Source organism: Labrus bergylta, chromosome 2, assembly GCF_963930695.1.
Source record: "Labrus bergylta chromosome 2, fLabBer1.1, whole genome shotgun sequence".
NCBI classification, from domain to species: domain Eukaryota; kingdom Metazoa; phylum Chordata; class Actinopteri; order Labriformes; family Labridae; genus Labrus; species Labrus bergylta.
This window is the reverse complement of record NC_089196.1, coordinates 5,264,504-5,277,991: the sequence shown is the minus strand read 5'-3', so window position 1 is coordinate 5,277,991 and position 13,488 is coordinate 5,264,504. Positions and strand designations below refer to the sequence as shown.

The 13,488-nt window shown below is 40.0% G+C and overlaps 1 protein-coding gene across 5 annotated transcripts in view; it reads left to right on the top strand.

Moving 5' to 3' along the window:
- The window catches only part of adgrd2 (adhesion G protein-coupled receptor D2), a 46,686-nt gene that overhangs the window by 16,258 nt on the left and 16,940 nt on the right, over positions 1 to 13,488 (top strand). For 3 of the 5 annotated variants that reach the window (XM_065963148.1, XM_065963155.1, XM_065963144.1), the window contains exons 15-18: positions 255 to 357; positions 1,857 to 2,037; positions 7,076 to 7,209; positions 8,714 to 8,829. In XM_065963148.1, coding sequence (XP_065819220.1) covers positions 255 to 357; positions 1,857 to 2,037; positions 7,076 to 7,209; positions 8,714 to 8,829 — 534 coding nt within the window. The remainder of the gene's footprint in view (positions 1 to 254; positions 358 to 1,856; positions 2,038 to 7,075; positions 7,210 to 8,713; positions 8,830 to 13,488) is intronic. The other 2 variants (XM_020645486.3, XM_065963158.1) reach the window with 1 other exon arrangement.

The window sequence follows — 13,488 nt, the reverse complement described above, 5'->3', positions numbered from 1 at the left end:
CAAACATCACAGAGTGCACTCCGCAGAGCACAGAGGGTGAAAAGTATTTCATAAAACCCTGCCAGATTCACTTCAATAACTGGAGATTTAAAAAAAAAGAAAGAAACAGAACACTGTGCTCTACAAATATTTTAACAGCAACAGAGTGAAGATTTTTTTTTTTTTAAATTCTGAGAACTAATGTGAGATCTTTTTCTCACATATTCTCTTTTGTTTGAGTTATTGTGTATTCATGGGTTTGTGTTTATGTGCAGTGTCCCTAAATCAGACCGAACCACCGTTCATAAGAACCTGATCGTTGCTCTGGGCATCGCTGAGCTGCTGCTGATGTGCAGCGACTGGGCATCTGCAAACGAGGTGGGGCTTCATATGTGTCATAATTATATATTGTCATATGTTTAAGTAAAAGAAACACAAAAAATACAAATAAGAAAACAAGAAAGCTTACCCTAACCCTAACCCTAACATTTGTATGTACACAAAATAAAAACAAAATTATTATTTATAAAATGAAAATTATGGGGCGCTGGTGGCACAGTGGTAAATTTTTGATCCAGTAGATGTCGCCCTTGAGCACCAGCATTAAACCATAACAAACTGCTGTTTGGCCACTCCTCCTCTATTCTGAAGCCTCGGCTCTCCTCCATAGACACATCTCCAACCCCCCTCCACTTGTGTTCGCACGAAGGAGTTATGAATCAGAACGCACCATGATTAAACACTATTAAGCGCAAGCGACGGACAAAATAGTCCTTTGCTTGAGCTGCCTGTGGTTTGCATTTTTTGTGTTAGCATGCTAATGTTAGCACACTTTGGTTAACTCAGCTTCATATTGCACATAAACTGACACAGAATGACCGAGATCTAAAGAAACTTATGTGACATCCAAATAAGCAGTGAGTATGTTCTTCTTCTTTTCTCTAGTTCTTGACTAAAACAGCTTTATACGCCAGACCGTCCCATCCGTAAACATGATGTAAACACAGTGCTGACAACAGCACAGCGGGCAGGACTCAAGCTTCTCACTCATTGTAGACAGTCATGACTCAGAGACATTTAGAGGCTATACTTGATTTTAAAAAGTCACACATTCTTCCTTTAACTAGTTTCTTATTAGCTTGCTAATTAGTAGCATACTGGCTGCTTATTAATCATTATTGAGCGTTTATTAGTACCTTATTCTACAGGACCATAGTCTATAGTTATTGACAATTAACTAAGAATTTGCCCTCGATAACTCCTAATCACTGCTTATTGATAGTAAGGAAGTTGTTGAACATGAGTTATGATGTTAACCAAAGATTCTCAAAGTCCCTGAAGAAAAATAAAAAGGGAATCATCGGTCAGAGAAGAATGAGGAAAAAGGAATGTCAGACATTGGATGATTAAGTTTCTGACACCAGTAAAAGAAGGATAAAGTGCCCTCTACAAATGCTGATAATGGTAAATATTATATAACATAAAGGTGATGGCTGCGGGTTGGAGGGTCCACTGTACATTTTGGTCTAGGGCCCCAACAGACTCTTCGTCACTGTGCTTACGTTTACTTTTCAGAACATTTTTTATTGAGCTATAGCGTCACATTGCAGAACATACTGAGACTGTACATAGCAAATATTAGTGTTAGCCCAACGCATCTGACCTGCCACACACATCACTTGCTTTATGTTACACAGCCTTAATGACACCATCTTCGCTACATCATCCCATTTTTCAGGACAAAGTGAATATTTTTGTTCCTCTGTCGATGAAATACAGACTCAAAGTAGTAAAGCTGCTTTATTATCTGTGATGTTATTTACAGTGCTGAATATTCCACCTTTGTCTTTATTTGTTTGTTTTTTTTCACCTTGCAGGCAGCGTGCTTCGTGGTAACCGCTCTTCTTCACCTCTTCTTCATGGCATCCTTCTCCTGGATGTTGGTGGAGGGCCTGCTGCTCTGGAGCAAAGTTGTGTCCGTCAACATCAGCGAGGACCGCAGGATGAAGCTGTACTACATCATTGGCTGGGGTAAAATCTCATCTCCCGCCATAGCTCGTACGTTTCAACGTTTGATTGATTATTTAGTTGTCTGCAGACGAGAACGTGCTGAGGATTTTAGAGAGGCTGGGGCCCAAATTCACAAAAAGGCCATTTAAATAGATAAATGAAGGAATAAGACAAAACATGTGACAGACAAAGGAAGAATACAATATATACATTAAAACAAATTCGGTAGAAGTTAATTAATCATTTATAGGAGCTGTTTCTGGAGTTAAGAGTGTGAAGAATTTGTCTTTTGAGGGTAAAGGTCACTTTTGATCTGTGGGTCGCTGACAGAACACAGGTGAGGAGCACAACCACAACTGCAACGTGAGGCCACACCACATCAGTCAGGTGGGCGGATGCTGTGTTTGTATTAGTGACATGTATGTCATCTATTAGCCTGCCAAAACAGCCCCAAGTTTAGACGAGGGGAGCAGAAGGGGAGCGCACAAGGCGCACTAGGTGACCAAAAGAATATCTACTTATTGGATGCATAGCATGTGTGTGTCTCTCCACTATTTAGTAGAAAGCAGCAAAGAAGAAGAGGGTGTGTGTTCATGAAATGACTTTGGATTTGTGGGAGTTTAGACTCGTCCTGAAGCTGCAGCTCTATAACAACCGCTTCACAAGCACCACAAACATTTTTGCTGCTGTTAAAAACACACCTGGTCGGCCCAAACTGTCGGACATTTCTTCTCAAAATAGAGATTTCTCTCTGATGTTCTGGTAGGTCTGTAAACAGACACCATTTTTTGTGATCTCATCTTCCCTCCTATAGGACGCACAGAGGTGACATCACTGAGAGGTGCGCCCAAGTTAAACTTTTTTTAAATTCAGCTCGGCTCAGCATCACAGAGACGATGAACGAGCTACGATACTTCAACCAGCCGTGTTTCAGTAAGGCTGATGTGTCAAATTAAAGGAATTTATTCGATGAACACATTTAAACATATTTTTTCATATATTTTCTGAACAGAAAGATATATTATGCATCACATTTTAAACGGGTTTGAACCACTGACTGTGACAGGAGAGACTTTATATATGCAGGAAACTTTAGTTTTCAATTTGATAACATAATACTAAATAAACGAGCACTCTCTTACTGTCTTTGTTATTGAACAATCCAAAGAAGGCTGCATCAACTTCATTTAATTGACAATTTAATCTCTTTTTTTTACACTGACTTTGGCCTATGAAAAAATCTACTTTTGCCATAAAATGTCGGAGCCAGGCTGCCCATTAGGCCTCAAAATTGCAAGAACCTTTCTCTCCATTCATATAACAGAATATTAAAACTGTAAAGCAGAACAAATAAGGACAGCAGGTAAATGAGTCCTAAATGGTATACCAAACAAATAAATAAATAAGAATATTCATAAGAAACCCTGCTTTGACTCCATCTACACTCTGCCAAACATTAGCCTACTCTTTATACATAAACCCGTCTGACCTCAAGGAAAATTTGGGCTTATTTAAAGTATTTACATCATATGTCAATGCTGACATTATTTTTGAGGCATGGTGTAGATTGAACAAACCGGTTCAATCTCATCAATCAATCTAACTTTATTTTTTTTAGTGCCAATTCATAACAAATGTTATAACAGGACACTCTTACAAAAGAGCAGGTAAAATACCATACTCTTTGTTATATTATCCACAAAGACCCAACATTATTCCATCATGAGCACATTTTGCAGAGTTACAGTGGCAAGAAAGAACTTCCTTTAAGAGGCAGACACCTCGAGCAGAAGCAGACTCATGATGAACAGCTGTCTACTGAGACTGTGTTGAGCTTGGAAAGAGGGATAGTGAGAGATGCAGGACGGAGAAGAATGATTGAGACAAACAACAACGACAATGAATAAGAAAGATTTAAAGCTTCAATGTCAGTAACAATGGTAAAAATATGTGCAGTGGCGATTCTAGAGTCTGTTGGGGCCCTAGGCAAATATTTATTGGGAGCCCCTAAGCACCATTATGTCTGTCCCAATGCGCTCTTCCTTTTTCACTCCCAGACCGATGATTCCTCTTCATTTTCCTTCAGTGACTTTCATTAACAAACTTTGGTTTTCACAGGAATAATGCATGCGATGCTAAGCAGGGCAATGAGAGTGAGTGCTGTCAGACGGGGCCCCCTTAGGGAGGTTAACTACGTCATTGCTAAATTTGCACATTTTGAATTACTGCTGCGGTTTAAAGTTTGTCAACCCTTTGGGGCCCCGAGCAGTTGCCTGCCATGCCTGTTGACAAGCAGCACCTCTGAGTACATGTAGCATTAGCATTAATAGCTAACTATGGTAACTATAGAGGGTGAAACAGGTTTGAGGGAGTTTCTGTGTTGTGACTGAGCTGCCTTTACTCATCATATAAAAATTTTGCACCACAGTGTGCATCTATTTCACCTGTGTTTTAACATCAGGCCGTCGCTTACTTTGCCTTTCGAAATGTTTGTGCATTATTCAGATGAAAACATTTCTAAAAAAAAAAAATTATCCTTGCACCAAACTGATACTGTCCAATTTGTGAGGAACATCAAAAAGCACAAAGGAAACGTTCTACTTCAACATAAAAAGGAGGAAAATGTTTTTGTCTCAGGTTTTAGAGTGCCTAAGTTTCCTGAAGGACACGGCTATAATCTAAGCAGATGTTCAGCTTGTGTGTGTCTCTCACTTTAAAGTCAACTCAGAGAGTGGAATTTACTTTAGCCTGCTTCAGCAGCTGTTAGGAATGGGATGTTTTCTCGCCTTCTTTCTCCCAGACGGATGATTAGGGAGAGGCGGAGGGTTCATGTGGGGACACAGGGGGGAGTGCACGGGGAGGCAGCTTCACCGACTGCTGCGGCTCCATAATAACTCTGTTTGCTCTTCTGGGAAATTTGACTTTCAAAAAAAAGAAAGCTGTTATTTAAAATGATGTTATTATTTAATTTACAGGATAAGAAATGTTTATTATTTAGTTAAAAAAAAGTACAATGCAGCCCTGATGTTCAAACAAAGCCAACAGAGGAATTAAATGGAAACAACAGATGTGCGTTGATATATTTACTGACATGTTGAACACTTGTGGTATCCTGGTTCTATATTTAGTCAGTTTCGGTCTTCATTGAGTCTTCACCAACCTTTAATTGATCGTCGTTGCTGGAGCCGAGTGTTGTTGTACTCGAAATCGGTCTAGGTCTCGAGACCACTTCTTGAAGGTCTCGGTCTCGTCTTGGAATAAAAATTATTTTTACCCGGTCTTGTCTCTGTCTCAGACTGGGTGGACTCCGGATTTTAAATCAAGACCACCACTGAAAGGTTATTTTTCCACGTGATAAGAAGGAAAACGCTTCTTTCTTAAAGAATAAATAACTTCAATTCATTAATAATTAGATTTTTATCCCCACTGAATTCACAGCCGCAACCTTCCTGGTGTTAACGGTCTAAATGAGTAACATGCCGCGGCACACACGTTGATTAATTTTTATGAATATTTTTGGTCTTGGTCTTGACTCTGCCTCAATCTCAAAATGTCTTGGTCTTGTCTCGGACTCGGAGCACTCTGGTCTCTGTCTCGCCCTGCCTTGGTCTTGGTCTTGGTCTTGTCTCGGACTCGGAGCACTCTGCTCTCGGGTATGTCTTGGTCTCAGTTACCAGGTCTTGACTACAACACTATTGGAGCAGCACGTCGGGCTAATGACCTCTTTGCTCGACTGAATGAGGTAGTGATATAAAATGTGTTTAACACTATCTCAAACCTGGACCAGCTAGACGGAAGAGTGAATAATGAGATTATAAGACAGTCGCTTACTGTGACTAGCCAACTATCTCGAAAAGCAAACTATGATCGTATTTCTTGAAAAAGCCACAGAGTGTGTAGGACTCGCAGCGTTTGGTTTTCACACATGTGACATATGAATTTAGTTGAAGCTTAACAAAACAGCAGCACACCAATAAATCCTATACACGCTCTAAAGCAGTGTTTCTCAACTGGTGGGTGGGGACCCATTTTCAGTGAGTCCCTATTGCCTGGAAATAATATTGTGTCAAAAAGTTTTTTTAATAAACACAGGCCTCTTCCCCCATGAGAAGTATTGTACAGATGCAAGTGACATAACGTAGCGTGTCATATTAGCCTATTCCTTTTTCTTTTTTTTTTTACTCACTTTAGATCTTATTTTAACCCATTGATGAAGTTCTGATGATTTAACCTTAACAGCAACAGTTTGCTGATATCATGATAGAAAGGCTTTCTTCTTCTCTCACCTGCAGGGCCAGGGCGAGACTCACTTTAAGGCAGGGTTGGTAATGTTCTCCAGATACACTCCACTAGTGTTCATAAGACACATGTTCACACAATGAAGAAAGACGATTAGCCACTCGGGATCTTCTAACCTGCACTTTAAAATGGCTTTGTTTAGACTGTGAAACACACAGGACAGACCTCCACACGACTGGACAAGTTGAATTATTGAAACTAAAATGAGATTTGTCACACACTAAGCTTGACTTTACTAACTTTCTGTGTGTGTCCTTGGTGTACCTTTAAATGGCTCAAACCATCATTTGTTCTCTTAAACTTAAAATGTAGTTGTTTTCATATTTACCCTACCAAGCGCTGAATGTATCTGTTTTGGAGAAAGTCCTGAAGGCACAAAGCATACTTCAAATTGTGTCAGTGGGTTTAACAAAAAACATTATGTGGTGGATTTGAGGTTGTGTTTTCTTTTTTTTGCGATGCAACCTTAACCCAGTTTTTTTTTTCTTTTGAATAAACATCCAGCAGCTGCTTCTGTTCCTTTTTTTTCAAATCCTTCTGTAATTGTGTGTTATGTCGCGTAAAGGACTGAGAACAGTGTGTGTGTATAAGCATCCTAACATTCAGGTGTTCCTCTGGGCTCAGACGGGCTGCATGTTCCCCTTCAGACTAAATAGAAACGAGAAGCGAACAGACTAAATATCTGATGCGCTATGCAGGCTGCAGCCATTGTTCCATAAATATGTCTTTTAAAGCATTTCTTCTACATGTCTTCTACTGTTTGACTTTTATCAATACTGTTTTTCAGGACTACCTGTTCTGATAGTGGGTGTAACACTGGCAGTATCAGTGGACGAGTACAAGGCGGACGGTCACTGCTGGCTCAATGTGAAGACTGACACCATCTGGGCCTTCGTGGGACCTGTTATATTTGTGCTGGCCGTATGTAATCTCACACTGGCTCAACTCTCTGTGGCATGTGACCTTTTTTGCTGTGTGTGACCCAGTTTGCATTAACTTAAGCAATAAATCTGAAAACATTTTGAAAAGAAAGTCAAAAAAAGAAACTTCTTCCTGGAGATAACACAAAAAGTATCACTTGACGTTTGTAACCACCAGCTGTATTTTACTTTGAATTAGGAGGGTCATGCAGGGCGGCAGTAGCTCAGTCTGTAGGTTCAAGTCCCGTTATGTACCAAATATGGAAGTTGGTCTGGTAGCTGGAGAGGTGCCCGATCATTTCCTGAGCACTGCTGAGGTACCTTTGAGCAAGGCACCGACCCCCCCAGTCCACACCCCCACCCCCACCAGCTCATGAGCTCCCTCACTCTGACATCTCTCCATTAGTGCATGTCTATAGGATCCTGTTTGTGCGATGTGTGTGTATATTTCAGCCTATGTGTGTGTTGTGTAAAAACTGAATTTCCCCTCGCAGATATCAATAAAGTAAATCTTCTTATGCAAGCTTATATTCTGGAGGGGAGTATGAGGGTCAATACTAGGGACAAATTAGAAGAATTCCTCAGGTACATACAGTATAGGATGAGATAATTAGAAAATAACTTGATTTAAAGGATAAAATGAAAATGTAAAAAAACGTTTTCCAAACTGTTCACAAAACTTGGTCCATCATTTGATTACTGAGACCCCCAACCCTGCAGGAGCAGCACCCTGCCCTGAACTCTCTGCTCCATGGTCAGTGAACAAGAAGAAGATTGTGTCAAACATGGCTCTAAGTTAGCTTCAGAAAATTCACAAAGATTACTTTCTCAGTTTTATGAAGAAAACAAGTCAGGCCTCAAGGATAGACGAAAAGCATTGCAAACACATAACTGTTAACCATCATAGGGCAGCTAAAAAGAAATACTTTAAATGAGTATCGTAATATTTTAATTTAAATCAACTTATCCTGACTTTTTTATTTAACACATTTCAAGTAACCTTACAGACCAAAGTGCTTCACATAAAGACGATAACAACACGGACAGACACATTAAAAGATACAACTCTGCCAGACTAAAAAGTTCAACAATAAAACAAAAAGATTATCAAATCTAAAAATAGAAATCAAGGTGAAATGAGAAATGAACAAATAAAAGATCATTTAAAACCTTTCATAAAACATGATTCCATGTTTCTTAAACACCCAGTTCCTCCCCTTAATGCCAAAAGGGTAAAAATCATTCTGTGGTTGTAAACATCCAGGTGGAGATTGAACTCTGCATTTTAAGACTATGTTGTCTTTTCATCCTGGCCGGTAGGAATTCAAATTATAATAATTTGCATCAGCTGAGTACTCTTTACTGTGATGTGATTTTCTGCAGTCTGAGCAGGAGGGTGAAAAAACCTCCCTCCTCTCCATGTGAGCTTGAGGCCAAGTGGGTCTGCAGAGGTATGTCTCTTGTTCACCAGAGGCCATGTTGACAGTATTGTCCTCTGCCTGCAGGTCAATGCGGTAGTGCTGTGTCGGGTTGTCATGGTGACGGTTTCCAGTGCTCGCCGCCGGACTAAGATGCTCAGTCCAAGCTCGGCTTCAAAGATGCAGACCTTTGACCTCACCTGGTGAGATTCAGTGGCTTTCTTACCTCTCTCTCTCTCTCTCTCTCTCTCTCTCTCTCTCTCTCTTACACAGAAATGTTCTGTTTGGGCGAGGCAGCCACAGTCAATAGAAGCAGTGTGAGAGATTGGGAGTTTAGACTCGGGTCTGCTGTGGGAGCTGTAAGGGCTTATCAGCTCAACACCTGGTCACAACACAACTGTATGTGTGTGCACATGTGTGTATGTGCACTGTGTGTGTGTGTGTGTGTGTGTGTGTGTGTGTGTGTGTGTGTGTGTGTGTGTGTGTGTGTGCGTGTGTATGTGTGTGCACATGTGTGTATGTGCACTGTGTGTGTGTGTGTGTGTGTGTGTGTGTGTGTGTGTGTGTGTGTGTGTGTGTGTGTGTGTGTGTGTGTGTGTGTGTGTGCATGCACTCCATTTTGAATCTGTTTTTGCAAAATCAGTTGGGCAGTTTTTCAGTTCTTGCAGAAGCTATGCATCAGGATCAGTGTCTGGGATGTTACACATAAGAGTGAAGGCAGAACGCTGACTGTAAACTTTCTTATTCACTGAAAAAACGTGGTAACGGCAGCTTGTCGTTCAAATACGTGCATCCTTCAGCTTTGTAAAAGGGCCTTGGCAAAATGAACCCATTTTTTTTTTTTTTTCTTCTGTTATATCAACAAATCTTAGTGATACTGTTCTTCTATAATTTCTCTTCAAGTTAAATGATACGTCTGGCTATGATTTCCCTTAAAAGAAACAAATCATGTAAAAAAGAAAAAGACTCAAAGCAAAACTGCATCTGTCTGACTTTTTTGAAGGTTGCAGTTTAACCGATATTTCTTGCTAAGAAATAAAAAGAAGACATATTTTACCTCAACAGAAAGGCCTAACGCTGACAGGATCCTCTCTGTAATGTCGTCTGACACGTTTGAATAACAATCTGGGTCATTCAGAAAAAGCCGCACTTTCAGGGGACAAATGTTGACACACGCCTTCAGGTCATCCACCTTTTAGTCATCAAGGCCATGTGTCCTCCTAGTGATTGTTTCTGGGTACCAGCGTCATTTTTTCAGTTGTTTTCAATAAGTAGAGAGCAGCAGGGTCAGAGAGAAAAAGCGCAGCGCCTTATTTGTGCGACCGCTCGGATCATTCAAGTTGAAAATCGTTCAACTTTTCGGCGCTCGTTTCCAAATATATTTCTTGTAGTTTTGCCGCCTACAGATTGTTTCCTGCACCCACATCCTGTTTGCTCCGTGTGTGATCGGGAAATAAATGTTCTCAAATATAAAACAAGCAGTAAAAAGTAACAGAGCAGTGTCAGTCATACAGCACCCGTTGTCAACAGACTGTTGTCATAGAGACAGGATGGACGTGCAGCACTTTTCTTCTCAGCGCACAAATGCTTGATGCAGGCGCTCCAGCGCTTTTCTGCCTGGAAAAAAAAACACTAGAAGTTTTACTATGGGACCCTGGTTTCAAAGTAACATAACACGCCCTCAAAATGCAAAGCCATGTTGAAAGATGGAGCTAGATATTTGTGACACGTTTGAATAATAACAAGCTGGGATTATTGTGTTGGTTGGGGACTGTATTGAGCAGTGGATTGATCGGTGTGTAGTTCTTCAGCAGCAGCAGGAGGAGGAGGGCCATTTTGGACTGATTTACACTTTGGTGTTCAAGTTAAATGCAGGGTTGGTTATTTTTGAAAACTAGCATGATTTTGAAAGTGGCATTCCCTCAGTGCTGCGTCTGCACCCCCTCCCCTCTGTGCTCCCTCTAAAGCCACGCCCCCTCTCTTACATGCACGAGCGCCGTTGCTCCAGAAGCGGACCTCAGCTCATATCTTACATTGTGTAGAAACTACGTCATCTCACGTCTCATTCTGTAAGTAAACACTAAACTTTATTATAATACATGTAAAAAAACAACTATTTTACTACTCACAACAGCCAACGACAAACTCACAGTACAAAACTTTGAGTGTGGGCTTGTGCATGCAAAAGGTAGAAAACGAGCAGGGAGACAAGAAGGTTCATGATTGGTTCATCAGATTGGTACCTCGAGGCAGACATTGGTCAAAGTTTTTACAGGCTTACAAGATGCTACAGATGACAGATATTCTTTGTTCCTTTTTCAGAGCGAGTGTGAGTGATTAATTTACTGTCAGGACCTGAAGACAATTTAGACCAAAATCTTAAAAAATGTATCTGGAAGTAATTACCAACCCTGCCTTTAAAGAAGGTTCATATCACCTAGTATTGGTGTGGTTCACTGTGCCCAACAAAAAAGATGAATACACACACACACGCACACACACACACGCACACACACACACACACACACACACACACACACACACAGTACTTGTTGGATACATTCATGATTGATTTTGGTCTGCATATGCATGATTTTTTTTTTTACATTAAAAGAAAAAAGAATATCACCAGAGTTGTCATGCATGATTGCCAGTCAAAGGTTGAGCAGCATACATATTTTTCTTTGTATCAAGAGTGTCCATGTTGCTATGGCTACCAGAGGAGAGCACTAACATACCTAGAAATTCTTCTATGCTATAGTTTTGTATGCAAGGAACATTTGAAGCAGCACATTACATTACAGCTGCTTCATAAAGAAAGGTCTTAAAGAAATCTGACAAACCATAAAGACGTGCAAGGAGAGTGTTTCTGGTAAAACCATGCAGTGCTTTCTCTGCTTATATTCATGTTTGTGTTACGTCAATATCTACATTCAAATCAGTCTCTGGACAACAGTAGCTGTAATGTAGGTCAATCAACCATTATAATTAGCTTAAGTAGACTATTTCAATTATATTAGATATCAGATAAAATAAAAATAATATACATTTTATTGATCCTAATTCCCTGAATGCTGAACATGGATCAAAACAATCAAATTCTGGATGTTCTTTTGAAGTCATTTAAGCTCAAACATCTTCTGAAACAAAAACAAAGCAACAGAGTGTAAAGACATTTAGAGGATTTAAACTGCAGGAAGTGCCTACATAGTAGATGGTACAGGGTATACCATATATACCAGGGGTTGCCAAACTTTCCATCCCGTGACCCCCAAAATAACACTGTGATAGACTGGGGACCCCCTCTGTCCCTAGAAATGGTTAAAGCATTTAACGTCTTACTGCACCACACACTAATAGGCCTATCCAATCATTGCCATTTGAAGAACTCTAAAGAATACAGCAGCCTAAATACAATGATATTATTTCAGTGAGTGTGTTTACTTTTTTATTGACAAATAGCACAAACATTGCTACAGTCACATTTTTTAATTTAATTTCACCACAAACCTCACTTAAACGCACAGTGTGTAAAATCTTAATCAAAGCAATTAACAGCGAGGCTGAAGGAGCATCATGGGAGTGATTCTCTCTGCTACCCCCGACCCCCGGTGAAAACAAACTCTGTGTTGACTGCAGTGAAGACAAACGGGCAAAACCAACCTGAGAAAGAGAATTATGGTTACTGACGATGTATCCAAGTATAATTTACATGACGTTTTGATCACAGCAGCACATACAGCAACAGTACGGCAGCTTTCAGCAGCAGCTCCTACTTCCTTATGTAGCGGTCTTTGACGTAACATCTGGTGTTTCCTTGGCAACGATAAACATTTTGTGTCTGTCATGGTGGCTCATCATGGCGGCTGCAACGAAGACACATCCTGATACAACTATAAAATTATGGATTTCTCTGGCTTTGATAACTGTTGGAAGTACTTGAGGTAAATAATTAATTAATTTACATATTTGTATGTAAACATTGTCAGAAAATTCTACATATTATACCTTTAAGGACTATTTCAAAATAATGGGTCAAATAATGTAAGTCATTTCAAATTTGTATTTGTTTTTTGGAGGGCACCTCATGACCCCCGTCGTTGTGTCTCGCAACCCCTAGGGGGTCCAAACTCCCACTTTGGGAACCACTGACATATACCAGATACAACTTGTATTTTGAAATCTGTCTTCATAAAGCTTTGTAAAAAAAATAAAAAGTATTATTGAGATAGATGTGAAAAGTTCATTGAAGCTGAGGGGTGTTGAGGAAAGCGATGCTACCTTAATGAAAACAGTGATTGATCTTTATTCTTACCTCTTTAAAAATGACTTTTTTTCATGTATCTGTATTGTTGAGCCAGTTTGGATGATTTTTTTGTCCCCGCGTTGTATGAACTGCATTGTCTAGTTATTGTCTGCTGTTGTTTTTGTTTGTTTGATGATGATGGAAGGATGCTGTTGTGTATCTTTTGTGTGACATGTAATCACAACCTTCCTACTTTAAACTCCACTTCTAAAACAGAAAAGAAAAAAAGAAACCCAAGAAAAGGAAATGTTGAATACATAACGTTCGCAATGTGAAAGAAAAGGGAGGCCAAAAAATTGTCCCACCAGAGGGGGTGATGATTGGGTGATAAAAAAAAAAAAACATTATGATCCCCCCCCCCCATCTGCCTGTAAGAGGAGGTATGTTTCCATCCACAAGCCTTACTGATAATTTTTTCATTTGAAACTTCTCTTTTACCAATAGTTCAAAGATCAAATGTTAACAGTGAGCAAGTGTTGTAGTCAAGACCACAATAACCGAGACCAGGGTGCTCCGAGACAAAAACAAGACCAGGACATTTAGTGATCAAGACCAA